The 26,184-nt window shown below is 35.9% G+C and overlaps 1 protein-coding gene and 1 long non-coding RNA gene across 2 annotated transcripts; one reads left to right on the top strand and one right to left on the bottom strand.

Moving 5' to 3' along the window:
- Window positions 1–3,249: 3,249 nt before the first annotated feature.
- Window positions 3,250–5,292, bottom strand: LOC113098143 (spermatogenesis-associated serine-rich protein 1-like; the record flags this gene model as incomplete). Its single annotated transcript, XM_026263089.1, has 5 exons — window positions 3,250–3,359; window positions 4,016–4,123; window positions 4,315–4,482; window positions 4,709–4,833; window positions 5,207–5,292. Coding segments are annotated over 5 exons (597 nt in total), but the record flags the coding sequence as incomplete, so codon positions are not given.
- Window positions 5,293–7,194: 1,902 nt separating this feature from the next.
- Window positions 7,195–18,547, top strand: LOC113098146 (uncharacterized). Its single transcript, XR_003288954.1, has 3 exons — window positions 7,195–7,791; window positions 13,980–14,048; window positions 18,500–18,547. It is a non-coding gene; the product is annotated as an uncharacterized LOC113098146 (long non-coding RNA).
- Window positions 18,548–26,184: the final 7,637 nt, after the last annotated feature.

The raw sequence follows: 26,184 nt of genomic DNA, 5'->3' as shown, positions 1-26,184 counted from the left end.
TTAAAGATGCATAAAAAGATGAAAGTATAAAGAAATACATGTACTGGTTGCAATTACACCAACTGCAAATTAACGTCTCCACTGAATGCCTCTCATCGCATAAAAAAAGAAACTTCGGCTTAAGATACATTTAATTGCTCCCCTCGTATTCTGAATGCTTTTATTCCACTAGAGGATGTCAAATTAGTATGCTGTAAGTGATGCAAGATCTCTGATGCGCTCTGTGCAGTTTTTTGCCAGGGATTTGTCTTCCCCTTTTGACATAAATGCGCTCAAAAGGTGATCTGTAGGGCTTAGAAATTCTCAAAGGAGCTTGTCACCGGCTTTAAAGATTGTCACAATGTTGAAAGTGTTACTAGGAGGAAAGCCATTCTTGAAATGTCACGAGACTCTAGCCTTAAAAAAAGAAAATCATTTTTCAAATAATACCAAAAATGGTATTTGAACGTGAATGGACAAAATATGAGTATAATGGGCTTCACCAATGGCATTCTTAATTTACCCTCAATTCACCTTTCTTAAGATGAGACAAAACGGTAAACAAAAAATCTAGAGAAATGAGCATGTTATCTACTTCAAATGGCTCAAAATGGCCTACAAATGGACTCAAACAATGACTCTTGTTTTCTTTAACCACTGCATTCTACCGTCTTATCGTCAAAGACGTTGCACAGTGACTTGTTGATGCATACTAAATTGGGTAGCCCTGAAGGCCCAGTTCTGATCATATTCAGAAATGCTCAAATTTCTACGGAACAACAAAACTGGACAGATGATTTCAGCATTACACACTTAGCTGCAGTATTTTCTTACCTTAATAGAACTGTTTTATACTTTCTGACTACAGGAACTAGAACTCTGGAAACGGCGCCCTCTGGTGATTGGGGTGTGATTACAGAGGGGAATACATCGAAACAAAAGTTAGAGAAATAAATTATTAAGTAGGCCTACATGATTCATGAAATGCTGATTCCTTATTTATCGATTGGGATATTTAAAAAGTTTATCAATAGCCTATGATTTTAATAGAAATACACAGTTTATTGAAAAGGATTTAGTTTCATAAGCCATATATATGTCTTTTGTTGCCTGCTATGACAAAGAAATATATATTTTAATTAAAAAATTTCACTTTTAATTTTACGCCACTATATTACAAAGCATTTACTTTTTATTTAACAATATTTCAGGGAGGAAGCTGAATCGGGAGCCGAAAGTAGGCAAAATTTATTTAGTAGTGAAAAAGACCTGATATTGATGTCCAATCTGTGAATGAATCATTCTTTCAATGAACCAGTTAACAAATTGTTTAATAAATTTGCCTGATTCGATCGCACAAACCTAAATATTTAGCTGGAATAAATCATGTTTAAGGAAAAGTTTGCTCTTTTACAGAGTAATATTCAGCCTACAGTATGTATGTAAATTTAACAACGTGTTCTCTTTCTTCGTACGTTGCAGTCAGAACTTGTCAGGTCAAGTTCATCAGATGATGCAAAAAAGCGTTTGACAGCTCAAGGACTTTTGTTAAAAATATAGATAATACTTTTGCATTTTTGTATCCCTGTCACTGGACTGTTGGATTGAGCAGTCCACTTTTTGATTTGTCACTTCAGGAACTTTTTCCTCTTGTTTTTATTTTAACAATTCATAAAAGATGAATCACTGTCTGGCCATCTGAGATTTAGATATGAACAAGGATTAGGATCATGATTGTTGGTAGGCTATATATACATGTTTTATTGCCAGTAGCTATAAAGTGTAGTAGCCTAAGTGTAAATTCCACAATGTTTTAATATATGGTCATGGTCTCTAAAATGCCATAGAAAATCAGCCAGTGTGGATCTGTAAGACCTCTATCTGTGCACTTGGACTCAGAACACAGAAGCACCTGACAAAACAAAGCGTCCTTACATTCATTCTCACTGCAGTGACGCAGCAGGTCTGAAATGTCTCGCTGGCAAGTGCTAGAAAACGGCCAGGCCTGTTTGCACCAGATAAGGTAATAGCAGTAAGGTGCTGTGCAAGGTTCAGGATGCCAAATTGCTTCAGGTGGTCCCAGACCCCCAAAAGGTATCTGCATAAGGCTGGAGTAAAAAGTCACATGCTATTCAACCCGTCTCACTTTCTCATTCATTATTTTCTTTGTCCTTAATGACCCATAATGATAGGAGGAAAACTGCAAAAAGTGGCATACACTAAAAGGTTTCTAGCACATTTAGTTGGGGGCGAACATTACTAAATAGCTTCCTTAATGGTCCTCAAATTTGTGATCTATATAAATATGAATGACACTGTGGGCTGGTATAACCCTGTGGGTAGATTTTATGGAAATTTTATAGCATTATCAGACTGAAACAATATCATCTATCTCTATTGCATAAATATGATCCAAATTAAGGATGATGTATACATATTATCAAAGTGTGCTGTGTGAGGTTAGAGAAAGTATGGATGCATACCAATGGTAACATACAGGCTGTACAGTGTTGATAAGCTCATGGGTTATTATTCATCTGCCTTTTGAATGAACCATATGGACAATGAATATGCAGCAAAACTACCCTAGATAAATAAAAATAAAAAAAATATATAAAAATTAAAAAACAGATGGCCCACCACAGAAATTCTTAAAAAAGCAAATAGGTTTATTTAATATTCTTTAAAGGGCAAGTTGGTTTTGATTCTCATTTTGTGAAACAACAGTCTATGAAAAGTTATTTTGCTATTAGATTATACATTCAGTGTCAGAACAAATGTTCTACAATAGAACTTTTGCTTATTATATCATACTGGGTATGAATGATACAGTATGATGAATTCAGATTTTGATGAGACAAGAAGAATGAAATTCTTTTATTAACTATTACAAACGTCTTGCCTACACAATCATACTTAACTGTCCCCTATTCTGTCCTGCAATTAAATAATGGCACATTGAAAAGACCTTCATTTGTCTTTGTCAGGGAATTAAGGAAAATCTGTCTGATGGACCTCCAACTAATAAGGCAAAGAAAAGGTCAAATCATTTTCACTGTCTGAAGCCCATGGCATTTTGTCCTGATTTAACCCTTTCCAATGTGAAGTTCTCGAAGCTGAACAATAAATATCAAGTTATTTTAAAATATACTCAATGGAAAGCCATAAAGTAGTGTCGGAGAAAAGAAAATCATTTAACAAAATAGAAAACACTAACAATACAACACATAACAACAAGAAGAATGTAAGCATGGTTTCACACCTTCCAAATTAGGTGTCCAGCAGAATTGCCCTGTGGTAAATGTGTAGTTCTGGTCTCCAGGTGCTCAGCCTCTTGACTTCAAGAATGTCCTCATCTCGTGCACAGCTTTTATGTTTCTCTGCATACAGTGCAGAGAAACATACATACAGTACATACACCTTAAGAAATTCCATAGATATTTCTTATAAGACATGAACGGTGAAGGTCACCATCATTTTTATATATATATATATATATATATAATTTGTTGGTGGTTTTCAGCGAATAAATGGTTTCAATTTGGCAAAAGACCTGGACCAGAAGTAATATACAAGTAAAAAAAAAAAAAAAAAAAAAAAAAAAAAAAAAAAAAATAATAATAATAATAATATATATATATATATATATATATATATATATATATATATATATATATATATATATATATATATTATGTATGTATATATCAGTGTCTGTGCTTAAGTTTTGTCTCCTCACTCATATCTTCCAGATGTTTCTTGTTAACATTAGGTTCTTGTGTATTTATAGCCTTTGTGTTTTCCTTTTCTCTGGGCAGCTTTTAACCTGCTGTGTGCTGTGAAAGTTCAAACTGTTGGCTGTCTGCATGTGTTCACTTTCAACAGGGAGTTTTGAAATGTTGTACTTTGATTTATCCCTTCACAGGAAGTGGAACAAAGAGTGTTTTTTTGTTCATTAATTTGCATCAAAACATGGCTACAGTCCCATCTTTTTGGTCTATCTCACTGCATCTGCAGTAAGCATGTTGGTCCTTACCCAAAAGTGGCTGTGCGCAGTGATGATTCATATGAAAGCCAGGGCTGTACTCAGGAACTAGAAATGGTCTGACCTTTGTTGAAGGGTAGGTGCTGCATTTGTCTGTGGCTGAAAATAACCCAATATGTGTTTTATTGGAGTTTTGAATGTCTCTCAGACTATAAATGTTTCAAATTATGTACTGTATGTTAGAAAAAAATGATATATTACCCATAACCTAAAACAACAGTATGCACCAACTACAGTTCACTAAATACAATTCCACTTTTTTTTAAATAGTAAAACTGAGAATGTTTTACCCTGCTTTTTTCTCCCCATGGATAATTCCAGGAAATTTTCTGAAATGCATCTCATGCTTCTCATACGATTAATGTCATCCATAAAACATCTCTTTCCAGCGTGATAGGTCTTGGACTGTCCAAAGTTTGGATAAAAGCTCCATTCAGATGCAGGCACCCTATTAGACTCTAAATGGACATACCAAAAAACATAAATGATTCTGAAAAATTATCCCAGAATCTAATGACAAATTCCAAAGAAGGAGTTAAAAATAGAGTTAAAAGTGTCTTAGATGTTACAGCCTAAGTGATTACTGTAATAAAGTCATAGGAAACTTTTCATGTACAGCTGCCAGTAGAGATCTTTTTTTTTTTAATACTTGAGATAGAAGTTGCTGATCAAAGCCTGAGTCACGTGGGAAGGATCTCATCAGTTTCCTTTCATTGGGAAACTTTATGTCTTTGATGTGTGGAAATGAGGCGTCACTGTATCGAGGTTCAGGTATCCAGCACAACTGGGATTTCCAGTCAAGAACATATCTACAACCATTGGTATAATTTTAATTAAGTTTATAAGAAGAAACTCCTATGCATAAAAACATAGGATACACATAGACATTAGGTTTGAATTGATTTGAAATATTGACATTGGCTAGAGATGGAGCAAATCTCACAGCTAATGTAATGTTGTAACCTCAGAGCTTTAAAATTAAGACTCAAGAGTCTCTCATGTGTCCCACTCAGAAACTCTGTTCAATTTACAATTCAGGTTACGCAATAAAACTTTGACACTTTGCTTCTTCTGCTTCAAACAGTAAAGGAAAAAATGAAAAGCTGTCATTCACAAGTAACTTCGACTGCAGCTAAATTAATTTTTAATACTTTATGGAGAGAAACTGATTCATGTAGTTACTCAGTGAGAACACGCTCAACGTGTCTAACGTGAGGCTTGAAGTCCTGCTCTTTTTCAAAGCTCCAGAATGAGTCAGCAAGTCGGTTATGTTTTCATATCGTGACACCGTGTCATTTCACTACAAGTATTCATAACATGTAAATAAAATTCTAATTTAAAAAGGATGATCCAGTACTTTCTGAACTTAAAGTAAATGTAGGCCTATAGGCTATTAATTGTGTTGTAAGTTTATTCTATAAAGTATTTCTATGAAAAAAAAAAAAAATAGCCTAGTCTACTTGTGCCCACAGCAACTTGTTGTAGCTAATTTTTTGTATCAGGCTAAGTAAAAGATCTATGTTAGTGACCCCAACTAAGCAAGCCAGAGGCAACAGCGGCAAGGAACCAAAACTCCATCGGTGACAGAATGGAGAAAAAACCTTGGGAGAACCAGGCTCAGTTGGGTGCCAGTTCTCCTCTGACCAGATGAAACCAGCAGTTCAATTCCAGGCTGCAAAAAAAATATGAGATTGTTCAGGAGAATCATCTATTTCCTGTGGTCTTGTCCTGGTGGTCCTCTGAGACAAGGTCTTTACAGGGGATCTGTATCTGGGGCTCTAGTTGTCCTGGTCTCCACTGTCTTTCAGGGATGTAGAGGTCCTTTCTTAGGTTCGATCCACCATCTGGTCTGGATAAGTACTGGATCCGGGTGACTGCAGTGAACCTCTGATCTGGATACAGACTGGATCTGGTAACTTGGAATAAGAGAGAAATAGACTAATATTAGCGTAGATGCCATTCTTCTAATGATGTAGCAAGTACATCAGGTGTTATGGGAAGTGTTCCCGATTCCAGTTTACCTAATTAATGAAGTCTAAAAATCCTTTAACGGATTTGGATATTAAAAGCATATTAGTATGTTATGTGTAAACCAGGTTAAAGAGATGGGTCTTTAATCTAGATTTAAACTGCAAGAGTGTGTCTGCCTCCCGAACAATGTTAGTTAGGTTATTCCAAAGTTTAGGTGCCAAATAGGAAAAGGATCTGCGCCCGCAGTTGATTTTGATATTTTAGGTAATGTCAAATTGCCTGAGTTTTAAGAACGCAGCGGACGAGGAGGATTATAATGTAACAAGAGCTTGTTTGTTCAAATACTGAGGCGCTAAAATATTCAGGGCTTTATAAGTAATAAGCAAGAGTTTAAAATCTATACGATGTTTGATAGGGAGCCAGTGCAGTGTTGACAGGACCGGGCTGATATGATCATACTTTCTGGTTCTAATAAGAACTCTAGCTGCTGCATTTTGGACTAGCTGTAGTTTGTTTACTAAGCGTGCAGAACAACTGAGACAGCTGAGTCAGATACAATGCACTGTAAATCGATTATATATATATATATATATATATATATATATATATATATATATATATATATATATATATATATATATATATATATATATTTGAATAAATAATGCATACATTACAGAATAATATAAGTAAAAATGATTTGATTTTGCCTGATTTTAGCCTGTCAAAACGCAAGATGGCGCAAGAAGGTAGTCTAATTTATCCATACAATGATTTTATTATTGTACTGTCATGTCTACGTTGAAATATGGAAAGTGGCCTGTCAGGATGATGTCTGACTTTGATATTAATTGATTTTATAAATATCTGAAGGATTTATTTGTAGCTGTGAAAACCTATAAAAGGGGAATCTTTTTTTAAATGACCCTCTTCTTTCTGTCAGGGAATAGCACGTTGTGATTCCTAAAAACATACATAGACTATTGGCCAAATGTTTCTGTTTATAATGCAATCTGTATGAAATACATGAGTTAAGGTGTGAGGAAAATTAGGTTTTAGGGGTAGTAGGAGATAATGTAATAAATGTGATTAAATTAAATTGATTTTATTTTCATCTTAATAACTGTCGCTGTTTTAAAAGGTAATGGTAGGTAATGCTATGGGACCTGCTTTGACCCAGTGTCTGATCTGAGTGAGACAGAGGAATAGAGAGCCAAAGAGAGAGAGAGAGAGAGCTCTTTAAATCCACCTGTTAGCCGGCATATATTCTTGCGCCTTCGGTTTGGGAAGGTGAACTGATCGCCAGGACCGTGTACCAGGGTTTTAACACAAAATTCTGCATTTTTCCAAAGTCGTCACCGAGAACGATCTGCATCTTTAATGGACTATTAACGCCGACGGCACCGTGAGGGACAATGTTAATGCATCATTTGCTTAACCTTCCACAAATGCCTTGATCTCGCAGGGACTTCGCAACAGTGCCGTAACTCGCGCAAAATCGGCACAAGACAGGACTTTTTGTTTTTCATTGGTGAATATGGCAAAGCGACTGCACTGAACTGGAGCCGAGGTTTGCAACACACTGTTGCAAAATTTTTGAAGAAGAACACGATGCTCTCCCTCTCGCGTGCCCCGTAACTGCTTCCATTCATTCAGTCCAGCTTGGCTCGAGCGCCGTCTTCTCTCCTGGAGATTTTCCTTTCAGTTTCCTCTCAATTATGTTCACTTTCGCTGCCTTTTGCTATATGCTTTCCCTCGTCCTCTGTGCTTCTCTCATCTTCTTCGCGATCTGGCATGTAAGTGTTTGCATCTTTGACGTGCTTTGTGACAATATGCTGCAGAATGGCATGCATGTGTTAGAGCAGAGGTTGCTACATCAGACTAAACTGTCTATCACCAGATGTAAAGCCTCCTTGATATTATGAATGTCTCATCAAATTCTAAGTCACTGATGATTATTTGAGTGTAAATTCATAGTGAAATTAGACTTGGGTCACAGCATTGGTGCATATCATGACTTGGTGGGAACAGCTTGTGTCAGGGAAGTCTTTGGGACATCTTTTTGGGGGGTTTCCCATCTCTCTAATGGACAAAACACCTTTGTGGGTTGTTTCAGATCCTGTTTATCCATTTCCGGAAACATACTTGTGTTTAACCCCCTTACAGTTCTACTGTACAAGCCACAGTTTGTGCCTGACCTGTTTTGATGTTACACTGTCCTCTATGTCTGTGGACTTCATGCAAGGTGTAACACTTTTTTTTTCTTCATTGAGGAAAGCTGCATTAAAGCAGTGGCTCACGTTCACAGCACTGCAAGACTGCTCTAGATTTGGGTCAGCACAGCCGTTTGCCCTAGGCTTGCTTTTGCATAGCAACTGACATTATAGCCTCAAGGGTTAAATAAGGGGTAATTATGAGGACATCACATTTGACCCCGACCTTTCTGTAAGACATCACTGAACTCAATCTATTTCCAATAAGCTGTCCTTCAGTTATTCTAAAAGAAGTTCCTTTTATTTGCCAGTTATTTTGTGAGGAAGGCAGAAATGCTGTCCTCAGCGGTTTCAGCTTTTGAATCTTTAATAGATTTAATTCCATCGGCTCACAATGGGAAAATCCTGACATGTCGACCCTCTTTCACATCTGCAAAAAGTTTAGCATGATGTTACATAGTGTACAGTATGTTTGGAAGCAGAGTTTTTATTGAATGCACTGAATATAGAGTATAGGCATTATGAGACAGCTTCCTCACTGTCCTTTAAAGTCATGCTGACATTCAAAGACAGCAGCATCCGCTTTAAAAAGGACCTATTATTATGAAATCATGATTATTGAATGCCAAGACATTGGGAAATTCTGAATATCAGTGAAACTTTAGTTGATAGGTGTCCTTCAGCCAACATCCTTTTTGTAAGTGATTCTGTTTTTAATAACACACATAAATTCTTATTTACATATACAATTATCATGCTGACAGTACTTATCGGCTGATAGCACCACACAAATGCACACAATCCCAAAGGACTATCTTGAGCTGTGGTGTGAAAAGCAGCAGACAGGAACAATATCCTATAAAATAACATTTCATGCTTTTAAGAACCCTCCACAAAGAAACTGGAAAAGCATCTACTGTTATATAATATTAGTGATTTATTTATTGTGTTGGCAGAAGTTTTGGGTTAGTAAGAGTTTAGAATATTTTGAAGAATTAAAATATTTATTTAGCAAGGACAAAGTAAATTGATCAAAAGTGACAGTAAAGACATCTAAACATTACAACAACAACAAAAATCAAATAAATGCCGCTTTTTGGAACTTTCTATTCTATTTCTATATGTATCACAAAATATTAGGAATGCACAAATTTATAATAATAAGAAATGTTTACTGAGCACTGATTCACTATATTAAAATGATTTCTGAAGGATCACGTGACACTGAAGACTGAAATAATGCTACACACAAGTCTAGTGAAAAATAGAAAAATCCTTGTACTCTCTTACAACACCTTTTAAAAGTGAAGTTTTCAAACCCTGCTAAGCCTATCTTTCTTTAACTTTCCTTAACTTAGATTACGAGCATGGAAGAATTTGTCTGCCGTCCTTTTCAAAGGGATCTAAAGAGATGCCTAATCTGCATATTGCCCCTCGCGTGTTATTCTACATCTGAGGGGAAATGATCCCCACATTAGCTTAACTAACACTGAGAGTCAAAAGCTCCCTCAGCAGATGTTTCCAGTCCACTTTCCACTAGTAGAAAACCAACACATTAATGCCCACAAAACGTTTGGCAAAGATGCACAGTTTAGAGCAGTATTTAACAGATTGTTTATGAATGCAGTGGTGCGTTCATCCGTGAAGGTTTAAATGTATTATTGAGATGTATAGTGGTTGGCCTAATTGTGGCACATTTAATAAAAAAATCCCACAAGCTACTGTATTTCGAAGAGCTCTTGTTAAACACTGGACGGCAATTTGATTATGATACAAGGGGAACTGTGTTAAGGCTTACACATGCTAGCATGACTCGAATAATTCCAATATATGAACATAGTCTTTTTCAAACAATCCTTTTAGAAATAACACCTTTGCTATACAGACTAGATTTTCAGTTATATCTATGTTCACAAAAACAGGTTAATGCTACATTTGAAAATAATACACCATAAACTAAACCCTACCCTAAATCTTACCAGTAGTGTAAGCAAAAGCTTGCTTTTACAAGAATAATAGTTTTCAGCTATTTTCCAGCTATTTTATCATGACTCATGATTCACATGATACCTGAAATGCTCTGCATTGCAATTACAGTGGTTACCGGGGGTGCTACTGAGTAAGTTTACTACATCAGAAAAGCCATACATATGAAACGTTGTGATGCAAATGTAAAAATTCATTAGTTTACAAATTATATACTATGGAAAAAGTCGTAACTGTCATTGTAACTCTCTTAATATCATAATTTATGTGAAAAGAAATAAAAGTTGTTGGTGTTTTACTGCTAATCGGTAATTTTATCTGGAATTATTTTAGTGTAATTTGGCTTACTCAGACTAGTGGTATTAGGAAGGGCTTACGCAGGCTAGTAGTATTAGGAAGGCCTATAACCCAAAATCTTGGGTAATACCACTAAGAAGTGGTATTAACACAATTTTGGAAATAATAGGCATTGGGTCAGTGCGAGGTGATGGATTAGGGCAAGTGTGATATCATTTGTAGACATTACAGCAGGCAATCAAAAATAAATCTATAATTTCTCACAGCCCAGTTCCCTCTTACTGGCAACAGATTGTGTTATAATCATGACAAATATGAGAATGTTTGAGTAAATCACATCTAAAAATTGTAAATATTAAAGACAGAGTTTACTGAGCAACGATTCTATTCTGTGCATTACGAGTTATTAATAGAAGTACAGTTCTCCAGCTCAGCTTTTTTTCAATACTACATAAACCCCAGATGGGTAAACTGATGTCACATAGGGAACAAAACGGCAATGTTTCCACATGGATGCAATGTGCACATGTTACATTCTTTGTTGATTTTCTTTCTGGAAGGCATGTAACATATGCAGGAACATTTTGAATTTCACAACTATGATTAGGATTCATATGCTGCTGTCAGGTTTAAACCCGGCCTTATTTTAATTGAACCCATTTGAAATGGTTTTTATGCTTCATCAACATTTATGAAAAGTGTTCAGTTATTTATGTCACTTGTGTAGCTTATATGGTTCAATGATGCCCCTTTCACGGTGCAAGTTTAAATGTGATTATTAAAGGATGGCCAGATTTAAAACGTGTATGTAATGCTTTTTTTTTCTGGTTAGGTAGCGGTTACACCACACACACTTATCTGACAGCCAAGCAGAAAAGCATTTAAAATCAAACCCAATTTTTACTGATCATGTCGCCTTCAGAACTGAGAGAGGACTGATATACTACAGGAGAGGTAGTGTAGGAGGAGAGGGCAGTTTGGTCTTTAACTGGGGAAATAAGCTTGTCTAATTTGATCTAACTTTAATTTAGGGTTCTCTTGCCTTGTGCATGAGCTATAGCCATGAGGCACCATAAGACCCTATTTGCTCTAATGCACTTAACGGATTTCATATGCTTCAATCTGTATAATTTTTGTCACATCAAACACTACTTCCACCATCATGATATACTGGATATTCATGATATATTAAATATTTCAAGATGTTGTGAACTCAAGAACCTTTATCACATGTGGTCTTTTATATATCTCATTCTACATCATATTAATGAATATTCAGGTGAATCTCAATAAATTCGAATTTCGTGGAAAAGTTCCTATATTTCAGTAATTCAACTCAAATTGTGGAAGCCGTGTATTAAATATATTCAATGCACACCGACTGAAGTAGTTTAAGTATTTGGTTCTTTTAATTGTGATGATTTTGGCTCAAATTTAATAACCCCCCCCACACACACAAAAATCTCAACAAATTAGAATATGGTGACATACCAATCAGCTAATCAACTCAAAGCACCTGCAAAGGTTTCCTGAGCCTTCAAAACGGTCTCTCAGTTTGGTTCACTAGGCTACAATATCACGGGGAAGACTGCTGATCTGACAGTTGTCCAGAAGACAATCATTGACACCCTTCACAAGGAGGGTAAGCCACAAACATTCATTGCCAAAGAAGCTGGCTGTTCACAGAGTGCTGTGTACATGTTAACAGAAAGCTGAGTGGAAGTAAAAAGTGTGGAAGAAAAGATGCACAATCAACAGAGAGAACCACAGCCTTATGAGGTTTGTCAAGAAAATTGATTCAAGAATTTGAGTGAAATTCACAAGGAATGGACTGAGGCTGGGGTCAAGGCACCAAGAGCCACCACACACAGACATGTCAAGGAATTTGCTGAACCACAGACAGCGTCAGAGGTGTTTTACCTGGGCTAAGGAGAAGAAGAACTGGACTGTTGCCCAGTGGTCCAAAGTCCTCTTTTCAGATGAGATCAAGTTTTGTATTTCATTTGGAAACAAAGACCCTAGAGTCTGGAGGAAGGGGGAGAAGTTCATAGCCCAAGTTGCTTGAAGTCCAGTGTTAAGTTTCCACAGTCTGTGATGATTTGGGGTGCAATGTCTTCTGCTGGTGTTGGACCACTGTTTTTTTTCTTTTTGAAAATCAAAGTCACTGCGTAAAAATGGACTCCCAACTCACTTTTGAATCTCATATAAATCACCTATGCAAGACCTCTTTCTACCATAACATCTCCAAACTCCGCCCCATTCTCATCCTCTCAGATGCCGAAAAGCTGGTTCATGCCTTTGTCTCTTCCAGACTGGACTACTGCAATGCACTTCTCATTGGGATGCCTAGAAAAAGTCTGCAGGGGCTTCAGTACATCCAAAACTCTGCAGCTAGGATCCTGATGAGAGTGCAGAAACATGAGCACATTACCCCCATTCTTCACTCACTCCACTGGCTTCCTATCTCCACCAGGACTGAGTACAAGGTTTCCCTCCTAACACATCAATGCATCCATGGACATGCCCCCCACCCCCCCTCCACCTCAAAGAACTTATCAACCCACAAAGCACAACCCATTCCCTCCATTCCACTCACTCAAACCTCCTCCACATGCCCAGAACCAGACTCAGGACAATGGGAGATAGGGCCTTTTGTACTGCTGCCCCACATCTGTGGAATGCCCTCCCTGACTCCTTGAGGGCACCTCAATCACCTCACTGTTTTAAAAAAGGCCTTAAGACATTTATTTTTAGGATTTTTTTTTACCTGTAGCACTTTGAGATCTCTGATGAAAAGTGCATTATAAATAAAATGTATTATTATTATTATTATTATTATTATTACCTGATCCCCATAGAGAATCAATGGTGTATTGTCAAGAGAAAAATGTGAAACAAGAGATCAAAGAATAAAGAGGAGCTGAAGGCCTTGGCTTCCATACCACCTCAGCAATGCCACAAACCTTTCACCTCCATGCCACGCTGAATTGAGGCAGTAATTAAAGCAAAAGGAGACCCTACCAAGTATTGAGTACATGTACAGTAAATGAACATCCTTTCCAGAAGGACAACAATTCACTAAAAATGTTTTTTTTTTTTTATTGGTCTTATGAAGTTAATTTGTTGATCTAGTGAATTGGTGGGTTAAAAGAACCAAAGACTTAAACTACATCAGTCTGTGTGCACTGAATTTATTTAATACACAAGTTTCAAAATTTGAGTTGAATTACTGAAATAAATGAATTTTTCCACGACGTTATAATTTATTGAGATGCACCTGTATATATAATATGATTAATAATAGTACACAGCATATTTCAGTTGCATCAGCCAGCATAACTACTATGCCAATGCGATGCTGAAATAATGGATGATCAATCAAAGTTATAAAAGGAGCACGTATCCTTGAAAATCACACAAACGCTGCAAATTCATGTGTCTGGCCTAATGATAATGATCGTGTTCCCTTTTTTTCTTTGGGTTTTCAGATAACCGCCTTTGATGAGCTTCAGGCAGACTTCAAGGTGCCGATCGATCAGGGAAATCCACTTCATGCGGTAAGTCATGCAAGTAATGGACTTGATCATTTGATTCATTGCCCTTGTCCATGGAAACAAATGAGTTTGTATGCGTGCGTGTGTTTATTTGTTTATTGTGGGAGTATATCTTAGCAAGCCCTCTGATCTTTTGCAGGCACCAGGTGCGTTGTCTAGCCTACCCCAAACTCTGAAACATTTCCTGTCATCCGCAGCATTGCATGAATAATCCATAGAGCAGCTGTCTATGTGTTGTCTTTCCTCTGCTGGAGGCCCTGGCAGATTTAATCTCACTAATTAATTCAAGCTGAGGCAACTTTTCCAGCTTTTTGGATGCACCAACTGTTATCCAAAAGTTTAGAACAACCCTGTCAATCTAGATGCCAGCATTGCAAAATAATTTACATGTTTGTGCTTGATACCTCGCCAGGCTATGTAGTGACAGAAAGCAAAGCAAGAGGCAAAGGCGAATGCAGATATTTTTGGTCTTTTGGACTTTGTGTCGGAAAGTCTCACTCAGAAAGTGGCACTGTGACGTGTAGACAAAGTATCTGAGTCACGTATCTACTCTGCACAAAACTTCTGTAGTCGTAATTTATTGCTGTCTTCCCAACAAAGTGTCAACGTAAAAGATACACACTCTCTATGTCCCCCCCTGTCAGACTGGAAGGAACAATGGAGGATCTGGAAGGAGGGGGTGCTAAAAGATTGATGGCCTCCTAGTTGATCTCACCACCCAGTCAAGTCAGTCTCACACCCTGCCTGGCTAATTGGTGGCTTCTGTCAGTTTTCCGCTGGGAGGAAGCCAGGACTTCATTCTGTGATTCTCATTGGAGCTCTCCTTATGACTCTAGTCTGCACTGTAGTGCTGCAGTCACTGTGTACAGTCCCTCAGGCTCCTTTTACTTCTGGCATTAACATGCTTTTCGTAACCAGACAGCACAATAATTTCTTTATGAGTAGTTTTTAGGACTGAAGAATTAATGTAATGCAATTAATATAGATGCAATAATTCACACAATTAATGCAGCATTGTTTTTGTTTTGTTCTTTTTTATTTCTGAGGGTATGTTTTATTTTGCTTATGCTGTTTGTATCAAAACAACCCTGTCTACATGTACCCTGTGATCAGCCATACTTGAATGGCTATAAATATTAATTTGTTCCTCAGAAACTGAGGGGGGAAAACAGCAGTATTGGTAAAGATAACTGTGAGACTGGCCTTGTTAGTGCTTGATAGTAAAAAGATATTAGCATAAGATAAGACAGAATAGAGAATCTTGAATTCTGTTTATTTTTCTAACCCCGCTGGCAAGCAGTTTTCACCTTGTTTGAGCAGAAAATAATAGTAAAAATATATAAATAATACCACTATCAGTATAACTCTTCGTAATTACGATATTGGTGAGACTGATTTTGATAGGACAAAAAATGCCATTATGTACTGTAATTGTATGATATTTTATTATATTTTATGTAAAATTATGTAACATCTTTATGCTGATTCTGTATTTATTTGGAGATTCAGTGGGCAATTATTATTAAATATTTTAATGTTAGATGTAATTAGTAGAGATGAATTCTTAACAGAAAACTGACTTGACTTAAAAATGTTTACTCGGTTTGCAACTTGTTTTGTAGTAGATCATATCTAAACATTCTTGAAACTTGAATATATTCACTAGAGAATCAAAATTGCTAAAGATATTATCATAAGATAACAGTTTGTCTTACCCCATTTGGAAAATAGCATTTTTCTTGTTTTAAGCATAAGTCTAACAAAAACCAGTGAGTGTTAAACGTTTGAAACTTTAATATCACTGATAAATCAGAGGATAAATAGCAGAACCGTCACATTTAACTGCCCTTGACTTCCGCTGCCCGGCTAATTCTGTGGAGCCATTCAAGACATCATTCTCCAGCAATTAAACACTTCTGATGCTATTCTTTTATAAGAATCTCTAACAATCCTTGATGAGCTTTCTTTATGCGTTGAAATAATCATCTTTCAAGTTAACGTTATGAGCTCATTAGACTGAATTTGTATCTGCTGCGCTGCTTGATGCGCGCAAGCTTTTAATATTTAATCATGCTAATGTTCGAAATTGACATTACTATGCATGTGACTGATTTCAGTGTAAAACAACACTAAATTAGAGGTCTCGTTATGTTGCTTGAGAGTTGAAGAGAGTTTTATAATCCAGATGTTTATCAGCAGCATGCACAACATGAGCAATCCAACACATCAGTGCTTTTAGATTTACTTTTGTAGAAACGTATAAGGAACATTCAATACACTGTAAATCAAACTCGGTGCCAAGCTTTAGCTGAGCTACAGAAGGATTGATAAAACATTAGTTAATTGTCTACTATTCAGAACTTATGGTAACTATATTACTCCCACGTCATTTTTCGATTTAACATTAGACAAGCCAGAATTATTCATACAATCATTTAATTTTCATAAAGTAAAAAAGTGTAAATTACTGACATTTTTTTTTTTTTCTGTTTTTTTAAAACTGATTGTGGTCAGTGAAAACTGTTTGCAAATGAACCCCTACGTAATGTATTCTAAGCCATGTTTTATTATAAATATGTTAAATGTTTTATGTTAAATGTTGTAGTTCATGGTTTGAGTATGAGGGGATGCCAAGCAACATATCCATGTTGGCCCTATTGGGGTCTCTTAAGTGTCCAAAATTAGTTTGTTCAGAGGCTCAGCTTTTGATCACATCTGTTCATGCTCTTTTCATGCCATCATTATAGATGCTGAATATTATTTGTGCTACAGAGATGACAGACACAGTTCTGCTGTGTTTGCATTTGTATGTCCGTCAAGGATTACCCATTTGTACGATGCAGATTGCATGGTTCAAGAGCATAATATTCTCACTGCTGTATTGACTCTTTGTCCTATATTTAATACATTGTTTACACTGTATGCTAGCACTTCTCAGGCAGAATTTACGCTGACGAATATTTCAAAGGGAGCTAAGTCTAATTGCCTGCTAATTAAAAGTGCTGATATGGCTGCAGTTATCTCCAGTCGCTATAGCTGCCAGTGGAATATATTTGCATGCTGTTGTTGAGGAGGAATGGTGTGAAAAAATATCTTAAGCAAATTTGGATGAACCAAAATGAGGTGCGGTCCAAAAATAGGCTGAGAATTGAGTGCAACTTTCATGGATGTTTGGTGTAATCTCTGAAACACAGCTGTGTGCTGGAACAAGAGAGTGGGAGGTTGCCAATCAAAGCCTTGAAAAAACTGTTTAAAAATGCACTGAGGAAACTTTGGGAAAATAGCTGCATATCAATTACTTTTCACAAATTCATCAAATAAGCGCAATGCCACATTTTTTACTAGTGGAATTATTTGTGTCTTTGATAAATGCATTGCAAGATCATTGTAGTAAAACAGTTTTAATTCGTAATATATACATTTTGAACAAACATATTAATGTAATCTATTACATTTAATTATATTATGTTAATATATTTAATCAGGCAACTTTTTTTTTCTTCAATATATTATACTGCATATTATTTGACCCTGGACACATCTTATATTAAATGAGAAATAAGTTTATTACAACGTTTGTCTCCCATGTATCTGGAATACAGTGTAAAAAAATAAAAAAAATAAATGAAAAATAAATAAATATCAAATTTCTTCTGTCTGAAAATCATTTGTACTGTACATGTAAAAGCAAATGGGAAAATAATACAGTATCATCATTAGTTTGTGTATGTTTTCTACTGGTATATTTGTGGTATATGTGTATGTATATGTATATGGTATATGTGTTTAGTGACATGGGTATTACAATGTAAGCAATGTTTATGAGAACACTTCCTGTGTCCCTGTAAAGCAAAATGCTTAAAAAAAACATACAAAATTCAAGTCTTATGAAATTCAAAAATTGCCAGTACTTTTCTGTAAGGGGTAGGTTTAGGTTTGGGGTTGGTGTAGAGCATTAGAAAATACTGTTTGTACAGTATAAAAACCATTATGCCTATGGAGAGTCCCTGTAAACCAAAAATGCAAGTGTGTGTGTGTGTGTGTGAGTGTGTTTAAACTGACTAACTAACACTTTTAAGGCAAAGTGCTGCCATTTTTCTTCTGTGTTACTTATGAAAGATTTATTTGTGCCTTAACATGCATCCATGTCCATACATGCCACCAATTGAGTTCTGTTGCTTTTTGTGCCTCAAATATGAAAAATTATTCCATAGTACATACATGACAGAAAAGGCATAAAGATCTCCTAGATCTTCCATTGCACACATGTATGATAAACCATATACTTCTATGTCTGGGCATGTATAAATAAAAAATAGATTTTGAAACACTGTCCCCTGGAGGCTACAACAACAATCCCTGCATCACATGTGTGGCCTTCATACTGGTTTGTCCTTGAGACTGGCATTTTAGGTGTTATGGGAGATTTAACAGATATTTATTTCTCTTAACAGCGTGAAAGACTTCGAAATATAGAGAGGATCTGTTGCCTGCTGAGAAAGGTATGTAACGTCTTTATCTGTGGTGGTGGTCGGGGGGGGGGGGGGGGGTAAAGATAAACCCATCCTGATTGACAACTTTACTGAGCATTAAAGGGGACATGTACTGCATATTATATTCTATGCTATTCTATTATACTGGAAACTAGTGCTTAAATATTTCAGTATGCTGCAATATATGCATGGTTATATATGGCTATATTGGAGAATTTATTAATCAAAGGTATTATAAAGTGTTTCCCACACCTACATGTGAAACTGAGCTCATTCTATGTGTTTAAACATTTGAATCCAAGCACTATCCAAGTTACAGAGGGAATATATATATATATTGTGCCAACATCAGCAAAACACCTTTATGAGTAATATGTCTGAGGGTATGAGGCTCGTCTAGATTCCCAGCTGCTCCTGTGCATGTGCACCTCGTAGAAAAGGTTTCCGCTGTCACTCAGTTTCACCTGACTGCAAATGAAAAAGACAACACTGCCTGACAAAAGCACTTATCCAAGCAGAGTCCACAAGGGTGACTTGAGCTGAATTGCCTTTAATTTTACAGACACATCATTTATAAAACAGTTTATAGCTTGTGATTAGACAAACCACATTTAAAGGCAATGAATGTTTTTAATGCTAGCAGTTCCCCCCTCCCTCTTTGTTTCTCGGTTGGGGTCTTCATGGACACAGGGCATGTGGTTTGTTTGTCATTTATTATCATTATTAATTATCTTGGTTGTAAACATTAGCTTAAGGCTCTTATCGCTTCCCAATGGGCCACAATGTTTTTGCTATGACTGACAGGAGCACGATGATAATTTGTTAGAATCAAGCCAGAGAGTAAATAAACAAAAGTGCATTTTCATTCTGAACAGGTAGTCCTATAACAGATGGTGTCTCTTTACTCATTAAATAAGAAAGTTTCATATATTTCTGCATAGGAGAATAAACATATACCTAGCAGAGTTTTTGTCAGTGAGACAATTTTATTGCCGAGTGAATCTGTGAATTGTGCATTTTTCCAGAATGATACATTATGCTCACAGGTATTCAACGCTAGGGTGACAAAAGCTAGCATGAGATCATTTATTTTCCCCCACTAAAGGTGCAGAACATTTTTCACAGCTGAAAAAAAAAACATGCATGCTTTCTCATTTTTGTTAGCCCGGTATAAATGTCAGTTTTTGGCCTCTGTGTCATTGTGTGTATTTAACCAAAATGTGTGGATTAAAAAAAAGAGAGAGAGAGATAGAAAGGAATGGTGAGTCAGTCAACTTAGATTCTGTCAGACAAACTTATGCTGAGTCACGCAGAGCTTCCTTGCAAAGCACCAGCATATTTTTACACAACTGCTAACACAGCTTTTCAGGATACAGTGGGTACCGAAAGTATTCAGACCCCCTTAAAATTTTCACTCTTTGTTATATTGCAGACATTTTCTAGAATCATTTACAGTAAATTCTTTTTTTTTTCCTCATTAATATACACACAGCACCCCATATTGACATTTTTGCACATTTATTAAAAAGAAAAACTGAAATATCAAATGGTCCTAAGTATTCAGACCCTTTGCTCAGTATTTAGTAGAAGCACCCTTTTGATCTAATACAGCCATGAGTCTTTTTGGGAAAGATGCAACAAGTTTTTCACACTTGGATTTGGGGATCCTCTGCCATTCCTCTTGCAGATCCTCTCCAGTTCTGTCAGATTGGATGGTAAACGTTGGTGGACAGCCATTTTCAGGTCTCTCCAGAGATGCTCAATTGTGATTAAGTCAAAAGTTCATATAATTCAACAGTTCTGTGCTGTGGCATTGTATCTATGAATAGTAATATTTACATTTTTCTGTGAAGTTCTGTCCCTGCAGTTTACCATCATTGTTTTGACCCTGTCTTTCTCTTAAGCTAAGCTTTTCCGTCTAACTCTGAAGGTCAAGGTCAATACTCCAGCAGCCAATCAGAGGCATCCGCTGGGGGAGTGCGGCGTAATCCCCTGTGGTCGCCAACGCTGTGTGTTTGTTCTTCAAACGGGAAGCTACTTTTGATGTTGCAGTACAAACGTTTCTGTCCTCTCATCATTCCACTTCACACTTGCATTCATCACCAAAGGCATTTGCACCGAATTTGCGATAAATTGGAAATGACAAGGTGGAACTGAAAGGCAGAGGATCATTCATAAAAGACCTGTATGATATGCATATCTCTTTGGAAACTATCCTAATGATGTTCGGGTACATGCTGATACACATAATTCGATATGATAGAGCATTAAACATCTGATGAGACTTTTTTTTAACCCAAGGTCTGAGATCTGTGACGTTGCATCTTGTCAGAGGACCACAATAATTAAATTCAATTCAATTCAAGTTTATTTGTATAGCGCTTTTTACAAAATAAATCGTTACAAAGCAACTTTACAGAAAATTATGTTTCTACAATATTTAGTAGTAGCTAGTAGTTTGTGCACATTTGACCATATTTTTGAAAAAATAAAAATAATAATAATAATACAAGACGTAGTCAGCTAGACGATGAACTATCAATATTATTAATTAAGTTATTATATGATTCAGTCACACATTTAGAAATAATTGTTAGAACCTTGTCATTGCTGAACAGTGTACTTTTTGCACCAAATGGAATTGCAGAATGCTGATTTTTTTTTCAAACAGGTTGCCTGAACATCAACCAAAGATAAAATAAATACATAATATATTTGGGGGGAATTTATAGACTTATAGAAATTAATACTTTTTAGCAAGCATGCTTAAAATTGATCAAAAATGTTATGATAAAGACATTTATAATGTTACAAAATATTTCTATTTAAGCTAAATGCTGTTTTTCTGTAGTTTCTATTCATCAGTGAAACTTAATAATAATTATAAATAATAAATGTTTTTTTGTTTAGCAGCAAATCAGAATATTAGAATGATTTCTGAAGGATCATGTGACTGGAGTAATGGTGCTAAAATTCAGCTTTAAAATTACAGGATTAAATTATAGTTTTAAACTAAATTCAAACAGAATTTAGTTGCATTAAATAGGAAAAATATATATGTTTTTTTTACATTTTTGGATCAAATAAATGGATGCTTGGTAAGCAGAAGAGAATTCTAAAAAAAAAAAAAAAAAAAACATTAAAATCTCACTGCTCAAAACTTATGACTGGTAGTGTATATGTATTTTTAAGCACATGCATACACAAAATATACCCATTATTCTATGATGGTGACAACATAGGCCTTTTTAAGAGATTTGAGATGCACTTTTGTCAAGCATAAGTTATAACAAAACTCATTTCAGATTTGTAGACTGCTGTGTTTCACCCCAAACTTACTGTAGTCTCTCGCTCTTATGACTTTTCCATGCAATCCTTATCTCATTAGAGCAGGAAATGTGATTTTTCTTTTCACACCCTACACTGATATATTTGGGGGGCGCAGCAAGAAATCCTGCCTCTGCCTGGAGGAAAAGCTCCATTTTGCCATCAAAGGGCTCAGGGCAGAGAACAAGGAGGGGGCTTTGTTGCGCTGTTCTGAATCTACCTAGCCAAAAGCATCCCAGCCGTCATCAAACAGTTCAGTACAGAGACTAAACTACTGCTGCCGAGGCGTAGCCCGCAAATGAATTTGCATGAGCTGCCTAGATTGGTCGTGTATAATGAAAAATGGAAACTTGCTTGAGAATTTATTAGCTTGTGATGTATATGCTAAACTCTTTTCAGAAAGAAAACCACGGTTAAAAATAAACCTTTGTTATCAAGCCTCTTGTAGCCGGCCTGTCGCTGTAGGAGAAAAGAGCATTCTACTTTGTGGGCCTTTAAAAATAGCAACATCTGGCTGGTAATCAGACAGTATCTGGTCTCTGTATGCATCTTGTTAGGTCTGAGACATGGGTGTAGAGGCAGCAGGGGCCTATTAGCCTGTCACCAGCCTCTGAAACAACATGCTCTCATGCAGCAGAGGTGTGGCAGAGATGCTGCTGCTGCTGCTCATCTGTGGTATAATTAACTCTGCCCTCAAAATCACAATCTTCCACTATAACTTTCAATTAGTGTAAGCCCTTCCAGCTTGACGTCATTCGCTCCTACCCAAGGGTAATGTACATTTGCATATTTAATTATGTTTTTTTTTTTTTTTTGCGAGACTGATTGTTTAAAAGTGTTACGTTTCTTTCTGCACTTAGATTATTCAATGAATTCACATTATTATTGCACACAGAATGGATAAAGCAGGATTGCAGAAACACAGCATAATACTTTTTCAATTAAGTTTATTATTTATTAATTCATTCATATTTTTTATGTATTTTTTTCTTCTGACAGAAATGTTTTTACAGAATTTTAGAAACAATGCATAATCTGTTACTACAAATGAAATATTATTTGTTAATAATAGATATTATTAATGTAAAGTAACCATTCTCTTTCACATTCATTACTTTGAGAATGAGAATGTGAATAATTTTCATAAGTTTAATAATTGCAAAATATGCAATATGCAAATATGGAAAAACCTAAGTCTTACTGAGATTTTCCTGAGATTTTTTTCATTTAAATTTGTATTTTTATTCAGGTTTATTTAGGTTCATTAATTTCATTTAACTGCAATGAAAAGGCAATTTGTCCATTATTGAATGCCTTATTTCCAAAGGAACCTAATAAAAATGCTCATTTCAAAGTTAAATCGAAGATGGAATTTTTTTGGGGGGGGGGGGGGGTTGCATCTGTAGTCTTAATTTATTATTCAGTTGATTTATATCAATATATATTGTTTTATTCTGACAGAAATTATATTCAGTATTTAAAAACAGCATAATGTATATTAAAGTTGTAAATAAACCGAGCACAATTTATGTAAAAAACAAAAAACAAAAATACAGTTACTGCTAGTACTTCAAAATTAAATTTAATAGCAATTTATGTGAAATGGTTTTCTAAAAAGGGTTTTCAGCATACTACAAAATATTTATTGTTTATATGCAGATATAGATCTATATTTTTTTAAAAAAAAGTATTTATTACAATGAAAGTGTGTTATCTTTACTTTCAGTTTATTCAGTTATTTAACATTATATATTTATTTATTGAAAAAGAAATTATGCCTGTTTGTGAAATTCAAGCCAATCAAACCTATTTTAGCGGGGGAAAAAATTAGTGCATTAGGGTATAACAGTATTTCCATTGCCATACATCAGTTTAACACTGCTTAATTTTGATAATTTATAATTTCTTTATTTTTTACCTGGAAAGGTGCCACACACAGCCATACATTATCCAGAATGGTGATAATAACAGTCTGAATAGTTAAATGGAGAGCCAGTTCTTATGCTATTAGTGTCATGTTCATCGTTCTTTAAAGAGAAAATATGTATAATTCTTTGCTGCAGTTAATTATTGGCTGCTGCTGAAAGAGAAAGACAGTAATTGGAGGCTAGCAGCTCTTCTGATCTGTTAAAGCTGAGAACATTTTGCTGCTGCAGTTCTCTGCCACAAAAATGTAATGTTATCACTGGTGCTCTTCATTCCTTTTTTATCTCCATTCTTAATATAAACATTGTCAAAACCCATCGCCTAATTAAAGCGGTATCTACAGGTTTGGTGCCCACTCCATTCTGCACTAATAGTGGACATGTCATTAGTAGTAAGACGTGTTAATTGGAGAGACCTGCAGTGGCAGGCTGGTGAGAGTTTGTTAGGAACAGAAGGTTAGAGAGCAAGTGAGGGAGACGGAATGTCCACAGTCAAAAGCACAAAAGCCACAGCAGACCTCTCATTAGGTGACAATACTAAGAAGAGGCGCTTGTGTTTCCCTTAGGAAGGCAACCTTAAAAGTTACGCTTAAAGCTCCTCAGCCACAGCCTTGTAATTATCATTCAGCTATAGAAAAAATGTAGGAGAAATTAGCTCCTCCTGGATGGTTAAATATGTGCATCAAAAGCATCGTGAGGAGAGTCAGCAAAATGCAAGAAAATGGTTGATATACCGTCCAAAATCTAGGGGGCAAACGAGTTTAAACCCATTAACATACATAAACTCTGAGACACTTATAAGACAATCTTACTTTTAACATGACATCTGCAATGCTCAAGATAGAAAGTGCTTTACTTTTTATTCAAATTGATCCCATAATATGGCTTTATTTATGCAGATTTATATTTAATGCTGGCTTAAGTGTCGCAGCTGGCCTGCTGATTAAAAGTTAACGGCACATAAACATCACAAACAAATTTTTGTTTATGTGTGCCTCTGAAACGAAGGACAAAATATTGTGGCTAAAGTTAGTCAGATGTTCAGAAGCCCTGAAGTCTAATAGATAAAGACTGATCTTCCAGATGGGCCCATCCTAACCCAGCTGCCAGTCCATATTTACTTGATTATGAAGCATTCATCACTGCCCTCAGTTTCTCTGTTTCAAAATCTATACTGTGGCAGAATTTTAAGGCATTATAGGTGAACATAAATCGCTTCGAAAGTTATGCAATATAATTATGCTGATTTATAAGATAAGTCTACATGTACAGCCAAATTTGAAGTCAGTTTTACAAACATAACTCAATGCTCATTATATATCATTTTAATGTATTTTTTAGTTCAAGACTGAAACATATTAGAATTACTAATTAGAGTATTGCATTAGTTCAGCAACATGCTAACAACAAACTCTCCCATGCGAAGCAATTGGAGGAAGATTATTTTATTCTAGTGAGGAAAGTACTGTATAGTTTCAGCCAGTTTTAGACGAGAAACTTTGCCAACGGCAGTTCACAATTCAGCTAGAATCCAGATAAGAAATAATCCATGAGCCTCAGCTTGAAGCGACTAAATACACTAAGGGAATGGTTTGAGTTACTAGAATCCATGCGAAATATGTAAAAGTTTTTTTCATTTCTGTACATTTGGTTAAATTATGCATTATATTTCTCATTATGAAGATAAGAATGTGGCACACAGATAGGAATTACAAGGATAAGACTTTTTTTTTAAAGCATTTATCATTTTCTTTTTATATCCAGGGTATTTTTGTATTGGCGATGGAATATTTTTGGACCAATAAGGTTAAACAGCTAGGACAGGTCAAACTTTAATGAGCCCTCTTACGTAAAGGTTGGCCTGAACCACATTTCCTTTAGCTTGCTGTGAAAGGACGCCACAGGAAAGGTTTGTGCCTTAGGATGTTGTGTCTTAAATGATAAATGATTCACTGAAGCCAGCCCTTAGTCTGTGTCAGGTATAAACTGAAGTTAATGACTACAATATTACAAGCCTTGAGTCCTACATACTGCAAATATATAAACTACACTTGGCGATCGATTTGCTATATAGTCTAACTGAGGTTTATTTGATGTTAAACTCTTGCTATTGTGTTTGTATTCATTTGTCAGTGCTTGATGGGGTTTTGTTACAAAGGAAACCCCACTGTGAATGGGCAACACATCTGACGTTGTTTGGGTATTAGAATACTTAGTAAGAAAAACTTAAGTTCTGCTCAAAGTAACTGCCCTAAGGATCCCCTTTCTTGTTCATTTACAGCAAACTGGCACAGCAGTGCTGCCAAAAATTGTTCCGCTCTTCCTCAGATGAAGGTGATCTAACATAACCTAGAAACCATGTCCTAAAACCCACAGTAATGTTAACTCCAGTGA

Source organism: Carassius auratus, unplaced genomic scaffold, assembly GCF_003368295.1.
Source record: "Carassius auratus strain Wakin unplaced genomic scaffold, ASM336829v1 scaf_tig00216420, whole genome shotgun sequence".
Classification (NCBI taxonomy): Eukaryota; Metazoa; Chordata; class Actinopteri; order Cypriniformes; family Cyprinidae; genus Carassius; species Carassius auratus.
This window is presented reverse-complemented; position numbering and strand designations above follow the sequence as displayed.